Source organism: Erythrolamprus reginae, chromosome 4, assembly GCF_031021105.1.
Source record: "Erythrolamprus reginae isolate rEryReg1 chromosome 4, rEryReg1.hap1, whole genome shotgun sequence".
Lineage (NCBI taxonomy): Eukaryota > Metazoa > Chordata > Lepidosauria > Squamata > Dipsadidae > Erythrolamprus > Erythrolamprus reginae.
This window is the reverse complement of record NC_091953.1, coordinates 72,956,431-72,978,879: the sequence shown is the minus strand read 5'-3', so window position 1 is coordinate 72,978,879 and position 22,449 is coordinate 72,956,431. Positions and strand designations below refer to the sequence as shown.

At 43.4% G+C, this 22,449-nt stretch overlaps 1 protein-coding gene across 1 annotated transcript in view; it reads right to left on the bottom strand.

Moving 5' to 3' along the window:
• The window catches only part of LOC139167142 (dystrophin-like), a 1,540,372-nt gene that overhangs the window by 775,049 nt on the left and 742,874 nt on the right, over nt 1-22,449 (bottom strand). The window contains exon 41 of the mRNA XM_070751563.1: nt 6,928-7,130. Coding sequence (XP_070607664.1) covers nt 6,928-7,130 — 203 coding nt within the window. The remainder of the gene's footprint in view (nt 1-6,927; nt 7,131-22,449) is intronic.

The window sequence follows — 22,449 nt, the reverse complement described above, 5'->3', positions numbered from 1 at the left end:
ACAAGCATACCATACATAAATTGTATAGGCCCGGGGGAGATATCTCAGTTCCCCCATGCCTGACGACAAAGGTGGATTTTAAGGAGTTTGCGAAAGGCGAGGAGGGTAGGGGCAGTTCTAATCTCTGGGGGGAGCTGGTTCCAGAGAGTCGGGGCCACCACAGAGAAGGCTCTTCCCCTGGGGCCCGCCAACCGACATTGTTTAGTTGACGGGACCCGGAGAAGGCCCACTCTGTGGGACCTAATCGGTCGCTGGGATTCGTGCGGCAGAAGGCGGTCTCGGAGATATTCTGGTCCAATGCCATGAAGGGCTTTAAAGGTCGTAAACAACACTTTGAATTGTGACCGGAAATTGATCGGCAACCAATGCAGACTGCGGAGTGTTGGTGTAACATGGGCATACCTAGGGAAGCCCATGACTGCTCTCGCAGCTGCATTCTGCACGATCTGAAGTTTCCGAACACTTTTCAAAGGTAACCCCATGTAGAGAGCATTACAGTAGTCGAACCTCGAGGTGATGAGGGCATGAGTGACTGTGAATAGTGAGTCACGGTCCAAATCGGGCCTCAACTGGTGCACCAGGTGAACCTGGGCAAACGCTCCCCTCGCCACAGCTGAAAGATGGTTCTCTAATGTGAGCTGTGGGTCGAGGAGGATGCCCAAGTTGCGGACCCTCTCCGAGGAGGTCAATAATTCCCCCCCCCCAGGGTGATGGACAGACAGGTGGGATTCTTCTTGGGGGGCAGGACCCACAGCCACTCCGTCTTATCAGGGTTGAGTTTGAGTCTGTTGGCACCCATCCAGGCCCCAACAGCCTCCAGACACCGGCACATCACTTCCACTGCTTCGTTGATTGGACATGGGGTGGAGATGTAAAGCTGGGTATCATCAGCATACTGATGATACCTCACCCCATGCCCTTCGATGATCTCACCCTGTGTCACCTCCCTGCTGGTTTATCCTGTATCCTGGTACTTCTTGACCTCTCAGCAGCTTTCGATACCATCGACCATGGTATCCTTCTGAGCCGACTGGAGGGGTTGGGAGTGGGAGGCACCATTTTACCGTGGTTCTCCTCCTACCTCTCTGATTGGTGGCAGTTGGTGTTAGTGGGGTCAGAGATTGACCCCTAGGTTCCTCCCTTGTGAGGTTCCTCAGGGGTCCATTCTCTCCCCCTTGATGTTTAATATCTACATGATATGGATGGGTGCTAATAGACTCAAGCTTACCCCCGACAAGGACAATCCCATCCATTACACTGGGGGGGGGATTATTGGCTGTGATGCCTCCGGACCCATGCGCAGGCTTTTGGAGAGTTGGCCACATCACCACAGGGGGAAGGGCATCTCAAGGCAGGAAGGCAGGGGAAGATTATAACAGGCACTTCCAGGAAGGATAGTTGAAGGGGAATTTTACTGCAAACCGGTTTAGGAGCAGAAGCCCTATAAAGTTGGCGTGCATTGAATCCCCACAATAAGCTCTTCTGGTTCCAGTGGGGAGGCAAAGAGGAGGGCGGAGGTTGCAGCTCCGCTGGACTACGGTTTTAACATCAGGAAAATAGGAATTATAATCCAAGTTAGCAAAAAATGTTCTAATTGTTCGGGGAGGCAAAACGTTGCTGCCTCTGAAGACCCTCAATTCTGTAATCTTCTGTGGCGTTCGGAGCCGTTTTACTCTGGAGCGCAAAACACCAGAGGAAAGATCAGCTGGGAGGTGGAAGATGGCATCTGCTAGCTGTCACGCCACCCAGAGAGTAAGAACCTGACGAGACCAGGAACTAACTGGGGCTTCTTAGAGCCAGAGACTAAGGATTGATCCGGGCGGATCTGAAGACAGCTGCCCCCTCCCTCCCTTCATGGCGGGCCCAGGAGTTCTAGCGTGGTATGGTGGGAGCACTCGGCTTTGGAGGAGCCGTTGAGTGGAGGGCTGTTACAGAGGAAGTGAGGCGGCCGCTCTGTTGAAGGAGGAAGCTGGAGGAGCGTTGTGGGAGCCGGCGAGCTATGGCAGGGCTTACGGAGGGAGAAGGAAATTGCCCCTGTGGAAGAGGAAGCCGAGGAGAACATCGTGGAGGCTGCCGGCTTGTGACGAGATTTGTGGAGATTGTGTGGTGGCTGTATGGCTGTGCGGTGTTACTAAAGGACTGGGGAATTGAAGATGTCTCCTGACAACTACAGAGATGTGGGAAAGAGGCTGGGGCGAACTTCAAAAGCCGAGCGGCATTGTGGAGACAGAGGGACCGAGATTGGTGACTGAAGCATAAGAGAAATCTAGAAGCCTGCCTCAGAGATTTTGGAGGACAGAATCTACCGGTATTTATTTAGAACTTTGCCATTCCCTTTTGACCTGTGCCAAACAGAACACTGAACGTTTTTTGAACTCACCTTTGAGAGCTGGTGCTACATACTTCTGACTTGTTGATTAATGAATTTTAATCTATCTCCTATTTTCTTAATCTTTTTTAATAATTAATTTTTAGATTTTTAGTATTAATATTAGTATTAATATTTTAAATTTTGTTTTAACTTTCTTTTTAATTAAATTATTGGGAGGTTTCTTAAAATGATGGATAAATGGGGTGGATGTAGTATGTATGGAATGAATGATTGGTATGTGTTCTGGTTTCTGGTAGAAGTTTAGTAATTACAAATAACTCATTTGCATCATTTCATGAATAAAGCAACTCCGTTTATTTCTCTGTTCTCCTGTATTTCAACACCTTCCAGACATCACTTGGTCCGTTATCTGCCTCTCAGCCGCATTTCTCACATTCCTTTTCCTGCTTCACTTAGATAAGATTTATTTCCTAACTACATAGCTATAAAAAAACATCAGCACTGACTAAATACAATACAATACTTTAGCGTGGTGAAAAACCCCTCCATATTTCTTTTCAGCAATGTTGAAACTCCACCCTTCTTCTCCACTAGCCCCCTGACATACCAAATACCTCACTACAATATTTAACCATTCCTCTCCTTAATATCTTCTTCCAGACCTTTGCTCTATACATTTCTGAATCCTTCTGAATTTAGGATTAACCCAGCGCGCGTCTGAGTCTCCCTCACTAGATCCTGAACTCATAACCCCATCCTGTGGCTGGCCTCTCACCTGTTCTACTACCTGTAACGCCGGGCCCCCCACTACTTCATAAACACTATCTGAATCTGAGTCCTCAATATCTTCATCATCCTCCAACTGATCAAGAGTATGTACAACAGTATGGTTGGGATGGGTGGGGTTATAATATGGGTGAGGTGAATGGGAATGATGTAAATGATATATTTGGCCTACCTGGCACTGGAGAGGCAGGCGGGGGGGAGGGCACCTATCTCTGGGGGGGGTCAGAGGGTCAGAATATTCTGGTGTTGCTGGGGAGAGGCAGATATGGCGGGAGCCACAGAGCTAGCCATTCCAGGGGAAGGAGGGATCGCTGCTTAATAACGATCCCTTGTTCTGGCTCCGTGAGCTCAACCCAGAATACTGGTGATGAGTGTAATTCTGGCCCTAGACTCAAGTTGCTGCTACTCAATGCCAGGTCGGTGGTAAATAAAGCTCTCCTCATCCGGGATTTGATTCTGGATGAGGAGGCCGACCTGGCATGTGTAACTGAGACCTGGCTGGGCCCGGAGGGAGGAGTTCCTCTCTCTGAAATTTGCCCAGCCGGGTTTCAGATATGGCATCAGCCTCAACCCCAGGGAAGGGGGGGGGAGGAGTGGCTATTATAGCCAGGGAGAGCCTTGGCCTGCGTAGACTCGTTGCTCCAGAGATTGTGGGTTGCGAGTCCCTCCTGGTGAAGTTGGACTTAGGGGTTCAGGTGGGCTTGTTTCTCATGTACCTGCCTCCCAGCTGCGTGTCACAAGCCCTGCCTGTGCTACTCGAGGAGATAGCCGGGTTGGCGCTGGGGTTCCCCAGACTTATTGTCTTGGGGGACTTTAACCTGCCGTCACTCGACGAAACCTCTGAACTGGCACAGGAGTTCATGGCCACCATGACAGCCATGGACCTGACCCAAGTAGTACAGGGTCCGACTCATGAGGGGGGTCACGCACCCGACATGGTATTCCTCTCTGAGCAATTGAGCAATGGTCTGAGACTAAGGGGCTTAGAAGTGTTGCCTTTGTCATGGTCAGACCATTTCCTATTGTGGCTTCATTTCCTGGCTCCAATCCTTCCTCGCAGGGAGGCGGAACCAATTAGGTTGTTCCGCCCCAGACGCCTGATGGATCCAGAGGGTTTTCAGAAGGCGCTTGGGGTTATTCCAGATACACTCGTCCACAGTTCAGCAGAGTCTTTGGCTGAGGCCTGGAACAAGGCTGCAGCAGAGCTCTTGACTGAATTGCGCCATTGTGACCTTTCCACGGCACTAGATCCTGGAGAGCTCCATGGTTCAACGAGGAGCTCCAGGAGTTGAAACGGCAGAGGAGACGTCTAGAGAAGTGATGGAGGAAGAGTAAGTCTGAATCTGATTGAATACTTGTAAGAGCTCACATTAAGACTTACAAAGTGGTGCTCAGGGCGGCAAGATGCACGTATCATGCCACCTTGATTGCATCAGTGGAATCCCGCCTGGCCGCTCTGTTTAGGGTGACCTGCTCCCTTCTCAACCAGGGGGGAGTTGGGGAGCCCTTACCAAGTAGTGTCAAGGATTTTAATATGTTTTTCTCTGATATAATCACTCGGATCCGGGCAGACCTCGACTCCAATTGGATAACAGAGTCGACTGACAACGAGTCAGTCGAGGTGACTGGGACCTGTACTTGTCCACCTGTCTGGGAAGAGTTTGATCTTGTGACACCTGATGAAGTGGACAAGGCCATTGGAGCTGTGAGTTCCGCCACCTGCTTACTGGATCCGTGTCTCTCCTGGCTGGTCTCCGCCAGCAGGGAGGTGACAGAGAACTGGGTCCAGGAGATTGTCAATGCCTCTTTGGGGAGGGGGTCCTTTCCAGATCCCTACAAGGAGGCACTCGTGCGCCCACTCCTCAAGAAGCCTTCCCTGGACCCAGCCATTCTTAAAAACCACCGGCCAGTCTCCAACCTTCCCTTTATGGGGATGGTTGTCGAGAAGGTGGTGGTGCTCCAACTCCAGCGGTCCTTGGAAGAAGCTGATTATCTAGGCCCTCAGCAGTTAGGATTCAGGCCCGGCTACAGCACGGAAACTGCTTTGGTCGCGTTGATGGATGATCTCTGGCGGGCCCGGGACAGGGGTTTATCCTCTGTCCTGGTGCTTCTTGACCTCTCAGCAGCTTTCGATACCATCGACCATGGTATCCTTCTGTGCCGGCTGGAGGGGTTGGGAGTGGGAGGCACCATTCTTCAGTGATTCTCCTCCTACCTCTTCGGTCGGTCACAGTCAGTGTTAGTGGGGGAGTCAGAGGTCGACCTCAAGGTTACTCCCTTGTGGGATACCTCAGGGGTTGATCCTCTCCCCCCTGCTATTCAATATCTACATGAAACCACTGGGTGAGATCATCCAGTGGCATGGGGTGAGGTATCATCAGTACGCAGATGATACCCATTTGTACACCTCCATCCCATGTCCAGTCAACGAAGCAATGGAAGTGATGTGCCAGTGCCTGGAGGCTGTTGGGGTCTGGATGGGTGTCAACAGACTCAAACTCAATCCGGATAAGACGGAGTGGCTGTGTGTTCTGCCTCCCAAGGACAACTCAATCTGTCCATCCATCACCCTGGGGGGGGGGGAATTATTGACCCCCTCAGAGGGGGTATACAACTTGGGCGTCCTCCTCGATCCACAGCTCACATTAGAGAACCATCTTTCAGCTGTGTACCAGTTGCGGGCCTATCTGGATCGGGACTTACTACTCACAGTCACTCATGCCCTCATCACCTCGAGATTCGACTACTGTAATGCTCTCTACATGGGGCTACCTTTGAAAAGTGTTTGAAAACTTCAGATCGTGCAGAATGCAGCTGCGAGAGCAATCATGGGCTTCCCAAAGTATGCCCATGTTACCCCAACACTCCGCAGTCTGCACTGATTGCCGATCAATTTCCGGTCACAATTCAAAGTGTTGGTTTTGACCCTTCATGGCATCGGACCAGAATATCTCCGGGACTGCCTTCTGCTGCAAGAATCCCAGCGACCGATTAGGTCTCACACAGTTGGCCTTCTCTGGGTCCCGTCGATTAAACAATGTTGTCTGGTGGGTCCCAGGGGAAGAGCCTTCTCTGTGGTGGCCCCGACCCTCAGTAACCAGCTCCCCCCTGAGATTAAAATTGCCCCCACTCTCCTTGCCTTTCGTAAACTTCTTAAAACCCACCTCTGCCGTCAGGCATGGGGAAACTGAAATAACTTCCCCAGGCCTATATTGTTTATGTATGGTGTGTTGTGTGCATGTTTTTAAATTATGGGTGTTTAGTTTAAATTATTAGATTTGTATTACATATTGTTTTGCTACTATTGTTGTGAGCCACCCCGAGTCTACGGAGAGGGGCGGCATACAAATTTAATTAATAATAATAATAATAATTATTATTATTATTATTATTATAACAACAACAACAACACTGTTAGCACCTGGTTAGGGCTGGGGGGAAAAGCTTCAAATAAAGCTACATTCAGAGAATAAGATGCACCCAAATTTTTAGCCACTTTTAGGGAGGAAAAAGGTACATCTTATATTCCAAAAAATAGAATAGTTTCTGAAGATAATTTGGCATGGAATCCAAATATAAGGAAAATTATTCCACTAAAAGCAATATGTAGAATGTGATGATTTTTTATTTATACTCTTTGCAAATATTTAAACATCTGTGTAAAAAAAATTCAAATCAGATTTCTATTTAAAACAGGTTTGCTAAAAATTTAATTAATAAGATTTTATATTTTTTTACATTGATAGACATGTTATTGTAGCTATTTGTGTCAATACATAGAAAAATCAGTGTCTAAATATTTTACATACCTTTTGTTTGTTGATCATGTCATTAATTTCATCAAGATCACTGACGGTAACTTTATGGGATTGTATCAGTCGATCCAATAGAGAAAGCCAGTCATTGAGATCTGCCCATGCCTTATTGAAATCAATCAGGGCAGGTACCTCTAGAAGTAAAGATGATGGCATTTCTTGTTTGGAGGTAGTAGTTTCCTTGGATACTAGAGTTTCTGTAACCACAGTAACAGTTTGGTTAAGATGTTACTGACAAAGGGAAATTGCATTAATACATTTTTTGTAATGGAAATAATTTTTGCATTATTATTTATTACAACTGCCCTCATTAGCAGTGTAGTCAGGGTTTTTTTTTTAGTTTTAATAATTAATATGTATTTGTGTGATTTGGGCATAGAAAATGGCTTTTTACTTGAGAGAAAGGAAATAAAACTTAATTTGCAGAACAAACTAACTGTTTGTTTATTATTGTTGATTATTCTATTTCTCCATAGACTTTTGACCTCCTTATGCCTGGATTTTTTTTAAATTGCCATATCGCCATGCAAAACTTTAGCTAGCTTCTGATTTCCAAGTGACAAACAGTCAATACTGTACTCCCTAGCACTACTCCCTAGTCTGGAAACAGACTTAGAGCCCAGCTATTAAGGTTTAAGCTAATTTTCAAGTATAAATGTAAATACAACCTTCAAACTGATCAAACAATTATCTAGCCTCATTTTATTATATAAAAAGAGTCCTTTAGGAGTTGGGCAGCATAGAAATACAATAACCTAAATTAAATTAAATTTAAAAGATTTTGTTCCACAAACTGCAGGCCCAACAGATGTATTTATTTATCTATCTATCATATTTATATATTACATTTAACATTTCTTCCCATGATTATACATGGGAAACATTAGAATTTCCTAAAAATACCCCTTTTACTGTTGTTTTCGATGTTAATATTTTTAGGAAATTCTAATTATTCTAATTCATGATTATTGTAATCATGGGAAGAAATATTAAGAATTATATATAGGCCGAAATAGATCTATCCTAGTCTCCCTTAATTTTCAAATTCAGCTTAAACATGTGACATATATATATATATATATATATATATATATATATATATATATATATATATATATAATAGATCTATCCTAGTCTCCCTTAATTTTCAAATTCAGCTTAAACATGTGACATATATATATATATATATATATATATATATATATATATGTCACATGTCTTTTTGCTGAATTTGAAAATTAATATATTAATATATATATATGTATGTATAGTTGTCGGCTATGAATAAATTAACTGCCTTGAAATGGCCCTGGATTGGGCCTAGAGGCAAAAAGGAGCTGTGACGTTCCTTCAATATGCCAGGGTGATCCGACATAAAAAACATATATATAAGCTGAAGGGATTGGATACTGTAGCCTAGAGGATAATTTTCTGCCTTACAAGGCAAAGGTTGCAGGTTCAAGTCCCAGTGGGTATGGCTAGCTGATGAGGCCAAAATAAGGCCAAAATAGATCTATATATATGTGTGTGTGTATTTATGTATGTATGTATGTATGTATGTATGTATGTATGTATGTATGTATATAAATGTCACATGTTTTTTGCTGAATTTGAAAATTAAGGGAGACTAGGATAGATCTATTTCGGCCTTATTTTGGCCTCATCAGCTTAGCCATACCCACTGGGACTTGAACCTGCAACCTTTGCCTTGTAAGGCAGAGAATTATCCTCTAGGCTACAGTATCCAATCCCTTCAGCTCTGCACCAGGGAAGGGATACATATTTTTGTGTCGAATCACCCTGGTGTATTGAAGGAACATCACAGCTCCTTATTTGCCTCTCGGCCCAACCCAGGGCCATTTCCAAGGCAGTTAATTTTATTGATAGCCGACAATTCTATCTGTATGTGTCAGATGTTTTTTTGCTGAATTTGAAAATTAAGGGAGATTAGGAGAGATCTATTTTGGCCTTATTTTGGCCTCATCAGCTAGCCATACCCACTGGGAATTGAACCTGCAACCTTTGCCTTGTAAGGCAGAGAATTATCCCCTAGGCTACAGTATCCAATCCCTTTAGCTCTGCACCAGGGAAGGATTACATATTTTTGAGTCGAATCACCCTGGTGTATTGAAGGAACATCACAGCTCCTTATATATATCTGTCATATCACCCTGGTATATTCAAGGAGCATCACAGTTCCTGGTACAAAGCTGAAGGGATCAGATCCTGTCGCCTAGAAGTTCATTCTCTGCCTTACAAGGCAGAAGCTACAGGATCATATCCCAGTAAGGGTATGGCTAGCTGATGAGGCCAGAACAACGCCGAAATAGTGCTATCCTAGTCTCCCTTAATTTTAAAAAGATTCAGCAAAAACATGTGATATATAAAATATTTATATACATGATATACATGCCTCTTAGGAATCGGGTGAGGTTGACAGTGGATAGTCTAGGAGTAAAGTTTTGAGGGTTAGGGGATGTTATTACACAGACAGGTAGTAAGTTCCATGCATTAAGTACTCGGTTACTAAAGTCTGATTTCCTGCAGTCGAGTTTGGAGCAGTTTATATACATTTTACAAATTATATAAATTGTCTAACAGTAGTAGAGACTTCAAATTACTACTTTATAAGGTATACATCAAGCTGATACCAGTCATTTATCATTATCATTATCAATATTATTAATATTAATATTTATTTATTTATTATTCATAATTATAAACCGCCCAACTCCTTCTGGACTTTATGTGTGTGATGCCCAAAGAATTATACATGTATTAAATATAAGCTATGTGAATAATTAGAGGAAAAATTAAAGAATCTATAGACAATTGTAACCAAACTCCAACCTATGCAAGAAAGCTATACCCAAATTGACCCAGAAAATTTGATCCTGCTGATAAATCCTTGGAGGAAGACAAATGGAGATTTGTCACCACAATGGTGGTGCCCATTGAGACTACAACAGAATTGGCTCTGTGATGTTATCACCAGATTACTAATGGTTCTAAAGAACTGGTTATAACCGATAGGATCTCACCTCTTTTTTATTGTTTTTCACACCCTACAGAGATTCCAATTTACATACCTCAAATTAAAATACAATACAATACAATATCAAATGCCAACCTCCCAGTCAAAAAGTATCTTTCATTAAAAAAAACCCCAAAATACTAATATTCTTCCCTAATCTAGATATTTTCCACTGCCGTTCTTAGTGTGATAATCTTCCCTAATCTATAAACCCCGCTGCCAATCCCAGCATAATAATCTTCCCTAATCTATCTGTCATTGTGATATCAGTGCAATAATCTTCCCTATTCTAATTGATTACAATGCTAAATGCAGTGCCATAATCTTCCCTAATCTATATATTTCCCTAATCTATATATTATCCCTAATTCTAAATGTCTTCCACTATCGAACTCAGTGATAATCTTCCCTAATCTATTGATTTTAACTCTTTGTTGTTTCATCTGTCTTTCCTATATAATACCTAACATAATTAATGCTAGTTATTATTCCACATTAATCCTACTCCTGTTATTGTAACTCTCCTCCCTTATCTTTTCCCCTTTGTTCCACATTATTTATCACCATAAATCAAATAAGCAATTTATAATTCAATCAACCAGAGTAATAAAATAAAAGAGAGAGAAAGAAAAAGAGAGAAAGAAAAGCAAAGACGAAAATAGAAAAAAGGTCGTCCAAAGATAATCATAATCATCATAATCATTACCAAAGATCTCATCTATATTATGTGCAATAATCAAAGCTATTTTCAATTTTTTCATTTATAACCCATTAAATTTTCTCCTCTTATATAATTCTTCCATTTTACACTTTATATCACTTGCTTGTATATTTGTATATATATATATATATATATATATAAGCCCCCATAAGATTAAAATATTTAAAAAATCCAATTCATTAAGTATACTCAATTCTTTTTGTAATTTATAACTTTGTAAGAACAAAAAGAGAAAAAAGGTGCTATTATCTTCTAGTAACTTTTAAATATTCTTACACATATTTTAATTTTAAAATCTTAAAAACATTTAATTCTTAAAAGTTTTAAATTTCAATTTATATTATTCAATGTAATTTCAGTCGGATCAGATGATCCAAATGTAATTTTATTCAAATCAATCAGTCCAATTAGATCAAATCTATTCAAATCAGTTTAATTCAGTTCAAGTAATTTCATCTTAAACATTATCTTCCTTCCATGGGTTTAGCTAATCAGTCTTCCCACGGCAAGAATACTGACTTTGAACAAATGTAATTTCAGTCAAATCAAGCAGTCCTTAATGCATTGGCTGGTCATTCTTCTGTAGCGTACTGTATTTAAAACCAGTAGCAAACTGCTATATTTCCTCCGGGCATATGATGTCGCTAGGTGATCAATTCTCCAAGTCTTTATGTAGCTTTTCTCTGAATAGCTTTAAATGACTCTTTTACTGTAGCTTCCTGATTCGTACTTCCTGTATTACAATGTTCTTTGTTTATAGAGGAAAAGAAAGATAAGGATTCCAGAACAAAAGTTAAACATTTCAAATTCCAAAAGGCAAATTTAAAAGAGATCCAATTAGATAGTTGAAAATAATCCAAATGATGGGCAATTTCGCTGTTTTAAAAGCTTTCGCTGAAATGCCACGTTGCACAGTTAGCTGCCTTCTTCAATCTCAGGCCATTTTAACCCTGTCCAGCAACCAAGCAAGAAACAAAGGTCTAAAATCTCATTCAGGCATTCTCCGCTTACCATCATAGACAGAAAAACTCTGGTCCCTCTCTGCAAGTAAGTCTTTCAATTCTCTTTCCAGATGGAATCATTCGGCTATCCTCCTGGCAATGGGTAGTCTTTGCAGCTGTGTCGGAACAGGTATGGCTGCCTGTCCAGCTTTACCACAGCCAGTGCGAGACAAACCACTTCACCCAGCGGGGCATGCTGGCCCCTGCCAGGCCCCTGCCAGCGCCCCAAACATCACTCTCCCTGCAGGAGAGATCCGGTCTGGTCCAAAAGGACCAGAACCGCCGGGCAATGGGACTTGGGGACATTTCCCAGGAGAGAGGGAAATATCCCAGTGCTGCAGTCACGAGACCCCATCCCCCACTCCAGGATCTCACCTCTGAATCTAGGGTGGTATGTTGTCATCCTGGAGCAAAAATCAAGGATGGTGCTGAGAACCTAACTAAATAATTAGGCCCACAGATCACTCAACAAAAATTAGCTTATCTCAACTGTGAATAAGAACATGACAAAGTGGCATAAGAGCCTCAACTAACATGGAATTTATATGCATATGCCTAGTCTTAAAATATCCAAAGTACTCCATGCATGTCATTGCAAATATCAATTGCTCTTATAACACACAAGATAAATGTAGGTCAGATTGTCCAAAGGTTGATGGAGGAAAGAAATAAAACATTGGCATTTATTGCTCAATTGGATAGTGGAATATTTTTGAATGAAAAAAATAAATAAATTGTGAAATTTCTAACCCTAATCCAATTGTCAGCAAGAAGAATTTATTGCTGAATCAAGGGAACCATAATCACAAATGAGCTACTGGCCTCAGATAACTCTCAGTGCTTTTAGTTTATCCTGACATCAGCTGAGTTACTTACATTATCTTTGAGAACTAAAACACATTTACACAGGAACCTCAACAATCTCTTACCCACAAAACCAACGCATCCTAGAGTCAACAATGTAACACTCCAAGCTATGGTTTAAAAAGAACTATGCTAATGCAAAAACATTCTTAGTATATATTGAATAATATATTCAATAACAATAGAATATAATTCAACCAGTGTCTTCAGTTTTAAAAATTTAAATTTCACAATACAACTGAAAAAGAAACAGAAGAAATCCAAAAATAAACCAACATGGCTGTAGAAAGATCACTCTGATTAACTGAAAGACAAAAAAGGATAAGCACAAAAAATGGAAAGAGGGACTCATAATTAAGGCAGAATATCATCAGTTAGCCAGAATCTGCAAAGACAAAGTTAGGAAAATAAAGGCCGGAGCCAACATCACAGCAAGACAGACGTTTCCCCTCGACACCTCCGAAGGAAACTCAGAACTACAGTTGATCAGGAATCCAAATCTGGATCAGAACTGTTCTGGAGGAGTGGAGAGTAAGGGAAGCACCAAATGGTGGACCAGGGGAGGGGGTATATCACAGACTCCCCAAGGCAGCCGGCAACAGTTCCCTGACCATCAGCTGATGAGAGGCAACCAGAGTTTTCCTTAGCTGGGAGGGCCAATGTTGGAAACATGGAGCAAGGAAAATAGTGAAGTCATCTGGTTGAGAAACTGTTTAAAGTGCTTAATTTGGCTGAGATTTGTAAGAGGAAATAGCTGGAATGTGAAAGTGGAGAGTGGCTTTTTTAGCTGCTCCCTGACTGGACTTCAGTGGTGGGGAGAGCGAAACATGGAAGAAGAGGCTTGATTTTATGTTGACCGAGGAAGAGCTTTGTTGGAGAGCCAATTTTTAACTTGGATGTGATTTAAGAGTATTAAGTGCCTATGGAGTTCTGATTTTTGTAAATTAGTATGATTATTGGGTTTTTTCTTTTTTCCCCCTTTTTCTTTTTTTCCTATTTTTTTTAAAAAGTAAACTGGGTTGTATTATTGGAAGTCTTGAATGGTCACAGTGCCATCAAGTGACAAAGGCTGGTATTTTATAACCTTGAAACAGTTTGAGATTTCTTGTTTTTGTATTTAAGTAATTTTTTTAATCTGCTTTGGTCTAATAAGAAAGAGACATATAAAGGCAATACTGAGTCTTCCAGATGGTTATATGCTGCTTTGGTTTGGAATATCTTTTTTTCCCTTTTGTTTTGGAGTAGACCTCTTTTTATCCCCACTTTGAACTTTGAAGCTTGCTGAAATGCAGGAAGAGCCTGAAAAGTAATAGATATATCATCTCTCTTTCTTCTTTTCAAACAATAAAGCATATACTTCTTTTAATCTCCTTTGAATTCTTTTTTCTTTCTCTCTAATCTTTTTCCTTTTTTGGTTTTTAAAATTTGCTTTTTTATTTATCTAAATTTTTGTTATAAATATTGTTTTGGTTTTTTGCAGAATTTTGAAGATAATTACCTTTTTCTCGCTTTGTTTTCCTTTTCTAATTATTTCCTTATATTGTTGGAGTACAGTGATCCCTCGAGTTTCGCGTCCTCGAGCATCGCGAAAGGGCTATATCGCGATTTTAAAGCAATTGTTACCATCTCGATCCTCGCGAACGCTACATCGCGATTTTACAGAAAATTAAAAAAATAAATAAAAAATACGTGCTTGGTTTTTCCCGCCCGATGACGTCACGCGTCATTGCTGGTTGGCCGAAATCTCGGCCAATCAGCTTTGCCATTGCAATCAGTTTTGCAACTTTTGCAAAAGTTTTTGCAGCCGTTCCTTCGAGCCGTTCCTTCGAGCCGTTCCTTCGAGCCGTTTCTTCGAGCTGTGTCTTCCATCTGTGCCTTGGAGTTGTTGTGCTTTGCATCTGTGTCTGGGATCTGTTTCTTGGATCTGTGTCTGGGATCTGTGTCTGGGATCTGTGTCTGGGATCTGTGTCTGGGATCAGTGTCTGGGATCTGTTTCTTGGATCTGTTTGTGAAGACTTCTTTGAAGATGGCACCTAAACGTTCCATGCGGAGTGGAGGCGGCGATGCTAAAAAGACCCGGAAGATGCTGACAATCAAGGAAAAGATTGAACTGTTGGACATGCTGAAAGCGGGACATTCTAATGTACAGGTTGGTCGCCATTATGGGCTCAGCGAATCGACTGTGCGATACATTAAGAAAGATGAGAAGAAGATAAGGCAAACTTCTCTGATATCATTCAACAAGGCTGCCAAAAGAGTAGTGACGCCTAGAAACAAAAGCCTTATGAAGATGGAAGCTGGTTTGTCTGTGTGGGTAGAAGACTGCCGAAAAAAGAGCATTGCTTTGGATACGAACACTATCCGAACCAAGGCGCAGCAATTGTACAACCGTCTTGAAGACACAGATGCAGATGGGGTAGACCGAGGTAAGGACTGGTGTTTTTTATAAGTGTATTTAAGTGTTTTTTAAGGAAGGAGGTAGGGAGGGAAGGGGGGAGAGAAAGGAAGGAGGGATGGATGGAAGGAAGGACTGTATGCTTTCATTCAAGTCACTTCTCTCTCCCTTTCCTGTCATTCTCTGTAGATGAAGGCGCTGATGACCCTGGAGACCCCCAGCCGTCAACATCTTCTGCTTCTTCAGCCTCAACCCCAGCCACATTCACAGCAAGCAAAGGGTGGTTTGAGAAATTTCAACGGCGCTATGGCCTGAAGAGTGTGTCATTGCACGGAGAAGCTGCCTCAGCAGATACAGGTGCAGCCGAAAACTTTGTCCAGGGCACGTTTAAAGACCTAATTGCAGAAGGGGGCTACCTTCCAGAACAGGTGTTCAACATGGACGAAACAGGCCTGTTCTGGAAGAGGATGCCTTCAAGGACTTTCTTGATGCAAGATGACGCCAAAGCCCCTGGCTTTAAGGCCATGAAAGATCGGGTGACTTTGATCATGTGTGGGAATGCAGCAGGCTTTTTGCTGAAGCCAGGGCTAATCTATAGGTCACGAAATCCAAGAGCCCTCAAGAACAGAAATAAGAATTCATTGCCAGTGTACTGGATGCATAATCCTAAAGCATGGATTACAAAACCCCTCACGCGGGACTGGTTTCATCAGTGCTTCATCCCACAGGTGCAGGTTTATTTGGCTGGCAAAGGACTCAATTTCAAAGTGCTTCTCCTAATGGACAATGCTGGAGGCCATGATCACCTGGAACATGAACATGATGGGGTGCAAGTCGAATTCTTGCCACCAAACACCACATCGCTTATCCAGCCGATGGATCAAGGTGTTATCCGCGCATTTAAGGCACTGTACATGCGCAATTCTCTTGCAAGCATCGTGGAAGCAATGGATGCTGATGCAAACTTCACATTGAAGGCCTACTGGCGTCAGTACACAATTGCATCTTGTCTGACGAACATTCAGAGTGCCTTAATGGATATGAAGTCACAGACAATGAATGCCTGCTGGAAGAAATTGTGGCCAGAAGTGGTGCATGCTCACAGGGGATTTGCTCCTGAAGAAATTCAAGATGCTGCAGTCCAGAACTCTGTGAAGCTGGCACAGGCACTGGGTGGAGAAGGCTTCGTTGACATGACACCAGAGGAAGTCAATGGTTTGCTTGATGAGCATGGCCTACCGCTGACAGACAGAGATCTGGAGGAGCTGACCAGGTCAGCGAGTGAAGAAGAGGAGGAAGAGGAAGCTGAAGAAGCTGAGGAACAAGAAGATGTTGGCCTAACGCTTGAGCGGCTTGTAGAAATGAACAAAGCTGCTGCAAATCTCCAACGCATGGCGGAACTTTGGGATCCCCACATGACTCGCTATTTTCAATTTAAGGCCTCCCTTGACAACACCATTGCACCATACAGAGCCATGTTAGCCAAGGAAAAGAAAAAGCGCCAACAACTGCCCATAACTATGTTTGTCACGAAAACCAAGAGGTCTGCCACAACATCACCTGCAGCGTCCATTGTAGACATGGTGATAGAAGAAGATCCCGATTTATCCTAGTTATGCTAACCCCCCCCCCCCAAAAAATGTAAAACTGTAAATAAATATTTTTGTTATTTCTATCAGGATGACTAAGTGTTATTCAATGTGTACAGTACAGGTACAGGTACAGGTAGAGGTACAGTACAGTACATTAAGGGGATGGGAAATGGTAATTTGTGGGTTGACAGTGTTGGGACTGAGTGGCATAGAGAAGAATGAATGAATGACTGAGTGAATGAAATTCAAACACAGGTGAGGGCTGGGGGTTTTTATTCTGTCATTGTTTAAGTGCTTTTTACGAACCTGGTTAAAAATTAAGTTTGGAATCACAAACTAAAGTTTCCTCACTGAGAGCTAGCAACTTGGGCAGGGCAAAAAACCTGGTTAATAATTAAGTTTGGAATCACAAACTAAAGTTTCCTCACTGAGAGCTAGCAACTTGGTTGGGCAGGGCAAAAAACCTGGTTAAAAATTAAGTTTGGAATCACAAACTAAAGTTTCCTCACTGAGAGCTAGCAACTTGGTTGGGCAGGGCAAAAAACCTGGTTAAAAATTAAGTTTGGAATCACAAACTAAAGTTTCCTCACTGAGAGCTAGCAACTTGGTTGGGCAGGGCAAAAAACCTGGTTAAAAATTAAGTTTGGAATCACAAACTAAAGTTTCCTCACTGAGAGCTAGCAACTTGGTTGGGCAGGGCAAAAAACCTGGTTAAAAATTAAGTTTGGAATCACAAACTAACGTTTCCTCACTGAGAGCTAGCAACTTGGTTGGGCAGGGCAAAAAACCTGGTTAATAATTAAGTTTGGAATCACAAACTAAAGTTTCCTCACTGAGAGCTAGCAACTTGGGCAGGGCAAAAAACCTGGTTAATAATTAAGTTTGGAATCACAAACTAAAGTTTCCTCACTGAGAGCTAGCAACTTGGGCAGGGCAAAAAAATGGGGCGAATCGGGGAGAGGGGCGAATCGGGGAGAGCTAGCAACTTGGGAGGGCAAAAAAACGGGGCGAATCAGGGAGAGGGGCGAATTGGGCGGGCGGGGTGTAGCGGCGAGGAGCTCGGAGGCGCTGGGGGGGTGGCCGGCATGGAAAGTAAACATTGCCAGCCTCCGAACTGCCGTCGCCCCACCATCTGCGCATGCGTGGCCATTTTTTTTTAAAAAAGAGAGATCACGCATGCGCAGATGGTGTTTTTACTTCCGCGCCGCTACTTCGCGAATAATCGATTGTCGCGAGGGGTCCTGGAACGGAACCCTCGCGATAATCGAGGGACCACTGTATTGGTTTAGAAGTTGCTGTTGTTGTTTTTCACCTTTTTACACCTTTTTTGTTCTTTTTTTCTTTTTCTTTCCCCCTCTATTTTTACATATTTTGATAAGATTGTTGGAGAACTGCTTTTATTTTTTCTATTTTAAATTGGTTTTGTTTTTTATATTTTGAATTTTTGTCTTATTTTGGGCTCCCCTCCCTCTCAATTTTCTAGTTTTTCACATTGGAATATATTTTGTTTTTTATATATATTTTGCTTATTATTATCTTGGTTTTTTTATTGGATTACAAAATATTTGGAATATAAGAACAGATAGAACGAAGAAGATACCATCACATTTTTCATTAGCAACTACGCTATCAATACAATGTCCAGGACAGAAAATGACAGACATGTCAACACAAGAAGATAAGTCCAACACAATGGAATTTTAAAAATATGATTCAAGCTTTACATGAATATCTTAAAGAAAGCCTTAAAGAAAGCATTGGCAAGGTAGAAGAAAGTATAGGTAAGATGTAAGAGAAATTAAAAGAAATGAAGGGACTGATGGAAAAACTGAACAATATTTGCAGAAAATTGAAGGGAAAGTTGAAGTAAATGAGAAGAAGAAGAAGGAGAAGGAGAAGAAGAAGGAGAAGGAGATACTCCACCACAACAGAGAGAGACCAGATTGCTTCTCGTGAGTGTTCTGGTTTCAGGCTCAAACAGATAATAATTGGAATAAATGATTGTTCAATGCATCTCATTGTAAAAACACATTTTCTTTATTTCTCCTTTATTCTCTCATAAATACACCAACTTGGCATGCATTGTTTTCTTTCCTCATCTTCTATCTTTAGCAATTAGTTAGAATTAGCTTGGTAGTAACATAAAAACATTCCACAAGTCATTCTAAAATTTATGGGCTAATCAGTGCTAGCCAGGAGTCATAAAAGCAAGTAATAAATCACACATTGTTAGCTTATGCTCCGGAGTATGTCCTGGATCATAGATCCCTGTAAGCTGAGTTATGCGCCATAGCGTGCTTAGCTGCAGCTGTCAGCACGTGTTTTTTTAACCCTGCCCAGGAGCCAGTCGCCTACCTTTTGCAAAAGCCTACCTTTGGCGATTGGCTCCTGGGCAGGGTTAAAAAACTGAAAGACGCAGCTAATTGCACCATGGCTAAGTGCACGTGGGGGGGACTCGAGCCGTCCCCTTAATGCCGCTTCGCTTCGCCTCGCCGAGTGTCCTGGGGGGGGGGCTCGAGTCATCCCCTTAACGTCGCTTCGCCTCGCCAAGCTTATTTTTTTTTTAACCTTTAAGGGGTTAAAACCATCAAGTACTGCATTCCTAGAAAGGGGAGAGAATGGGAGGATCACCGAGTATCTTCTGGGCTCTTCCCAGAGTCGCAGCAGCAGCTGGTGGGTGAGTTGAGGATGGGTCGGAGGAGAGGCTGGGAGCAAGAAAGGCTGCTTGATTTCCTCTGCAGCGAGGAAGCAGAGAAGCAACCAGAATATAGAAAAATACATTGGCGGTCCTATAGTCCAACCCCTCCTCGAGCATAAGAACTTAGAGCCGGCGAAGGTTTTTCTTATTTGAAATTTTCCGGGCGGGCTGGCAGGGGGATGGGGAGCGCACGCACCCAACATTGAAAATCACCTTCGCCTGCCTCCACTGTGAGAAGAACAGAGAGAGAACGAGTGAGAGTGAGAGCAACAGACAGAGCAAGATAGAAAGTGAGAATAAGAGAGAGAGAGAAAGAGGGGGGGGAGAAAGAGAGATAGCAAGAGAGAGAGAACAAGAGAGGGGAAAAGTGAGAGAGAGAGTGAGAGAGAGCAAGAAAGAAAGAGAGAGAGATGAGAGAGAAAAGAAAAGAAAAGAGTGAGAGAGGAAGAAAGAAAGACAGAGAGATGAGAGATGATGGAAGAGAATGAGAGAGAGAAAGAAAGAGAGAGAGAGAGAGATGAGAGAGGAAGGGAGAGAGAGAGAGGAAGAAAGAAAGAGAGAGAGAGAGAGATGAGAGAGGAAGGAAGAGAGTGAGAGAGAGGAAGAAAGAGAGAGAGAGATGAGAGAGGAAGGAAGAGCGTGAGAGAGAGGAAGAAAGAGAGAGAGAGATGAGAGAGGAAGGAAGAGAGAGAGAGGAAGAAAGAGAGAGAGAGATGAGAGAGGAAGGAAGAGAGTGAGAGAGAGGAAGGAAGAAAGAAAGAGAGAGAATGAGAGAAAGAGAGGAAGAAATAGAGCGAGATGAGAGAGGAAGGAAGAGTGTGAGAGAGAGGAAAAAAGAGAGAGAGAGACGAGAGAGGAAGGAAGAGAGTGAGAGTGAGAGAGTGAAAGAAAGAGAGAGAGAGAGAAAGAAAGAAAGAGAGGGAGATATGAGAGAGGAAGGAAGAGTGAGAGAGAGTGAGAGAGAGGAAGAAAGCAAGAGAGAGAGAGAGAGAGAGAGAGAGAGAAATGATAGAAAAAAGGAGAGAAAAAAGAGAAATGAGAAAATGATTGAGGCAGAAAATAACAGGAAAGAGAGAGACAGAGAGAGAAGTGACTCTTGATTTAAAGCATATGGTAAAAGCACTTAAATAATAACAGAACCCCCCCCCCCGAGTCCTCACTTGTTTTTATTAATAGTTTTGCTGGTTTTAATACTAATGGATTTTGTGTTTTTTTAATTACTAGGTTCTTTTAATAAAAAAGAAGGGATTTTTTTCCTTATTTATTTATTTATTTTTACTTTTATGCCGCCCAGTCCCGAAGGGACTGCTGTTCAGACGCTATAGGTTTAGGTTTAGGTTTAGGTTTATTGGATTTATATGCCGCCCCTCTCCGCAAACTCGGGGCGGCTCACAACAATAATAAAAAAACAGTACAGTACACAATACCAAATCCAATGCCCACCCATCCAGTTCCAATTTAAATTAATAATCTCATAAAAAACAGTATATATAAAAAACAGGCACACAGTCAATCAATCAACAAAACAACATGGGCAAGGGGGAGGTGTTTTAGTTCCCCCATGCCTGACGGCAAAGGTGGGTCTTAAGGAGTTTACGAAAGGCAGGGAGGGTGGGGGCAATCCTAATCTCAGGGGGGAGCTGGTTCCAGAGGGTCGGGGCCCCCACAGAGAAGGCTCTTCCCCTGGGTCCCGCCACACGACATTGTTTAGTCGACGGGACCCGGAGAAGGCCAACTCTGTGGGACCTAACCGGTCGCTGGGATTCGTGCGGCAGGAGGCGGTCCCGAAGATATTCTGGTCCGGTGCCATGAAGGGCTTTATAGGTCATAACCAACACTTTGAATTGTGACCGGAAACTGATCGGCAGCCAATGCAGACTGCGGAGTGTTGGAGTGATATGGGCATACTTGGAGAAGCCCATAATTGCTCTCGCAGCTGCATTCTGCACGATCTGAAGTTTCCGAACACTTTTCAAAGGTAGCCCCATGTAGAGAGCGTTACAGTAGTCGAGCCTCGAGGTGATGAGGGCATGAGTGACTGTGAGCAATGACTCCCGGTCCAAATAGGGCCGCAACTGGCGCACCAGGCGAACCTGGGCAAATGCCCCCCTCGCCACAGCTGAAAGCTGTTTTTCTATTGTGAGCTGTGGATCGAGGAGGACGCCCAAGTTGCAGACCCTCTCTGAGGGGGTCAATAATTCCCCCCCCAGGGTAATGGATGGACAGATAGAATTGTCCTTGGGAGGCAAAACCCACAGCCACTCCGTCTTGTCTGGGTTGAGTTTGAGTTTGTTGACACCCATCCAGGCCCCAACAGCCTCCAGGCACCGGCACATCACTTTCACTGCTTCGTTGACTGGACATGGGGTGGAGATGTACAACTGGGTATCATCGGCATATTGATGATACCTCACCCCATGCCCTTGGATGATCTCACCCAGCGGTTTCATGTAGATATTAAATAGCAGGGGGGAGAGGACCGACCCCTGAGGCACCCCACAAGGGAGAAATCTCGGGGTCGACCTCTGACCCCCCACTAACACCGAATGCGACCGACCGGAGAGGTAGGAGGAGAACCACTGAAGAACAGTGCCTCCCACTCCCAACCCCTCCAGCCGGCGCAGAAGGATACCATGGTCGATGGTATCGAAAGCCGCTGAGAGGTCAAGGAGCACCAGGACAGAGGACAAGCCCCTGTCCCGGGCCCGCCAGAGATCATCCATCAACGCGACCAAAGCAGTTTCCGTGCTGTAGCCGGGCCTGAATCCAGACTGCTGAGGACCTAGATAATCGGCTTCATCCAAGGACCACTGGAGTTGAAGTGCCACCACCTTCTCGACAACCTTCCCCATGAAGGGAAGGTTGGAGACTGGACGGTAGTTATTAAGCACGGCTGGGTCCAGGGAAGACTTCTTGAGGAGGGGGCGCACAACCGCCTCCTTATAAAGTGGCGGAAAGGACCCCCTTCCCAAGGAGGCGTTGACAATCTCCTGGACCCAGCTCCGTGTCACCCCTCGACTGGCTGAAACCAGCCAAGAGGGACACGGATCCAGTAAACAGGTGGCGGAACTCACAGCTCCAATGGCCTTGTCCACTTCATCAGGTGTCACCAAGTCAAACTCCTCCCAGACAGATGGACAAAGACGTTTAGCCCCAGTCACCTCGACTGACTCATTGTCAGTCGACTCTGTTTTCCAATTGGAGTCGAGGT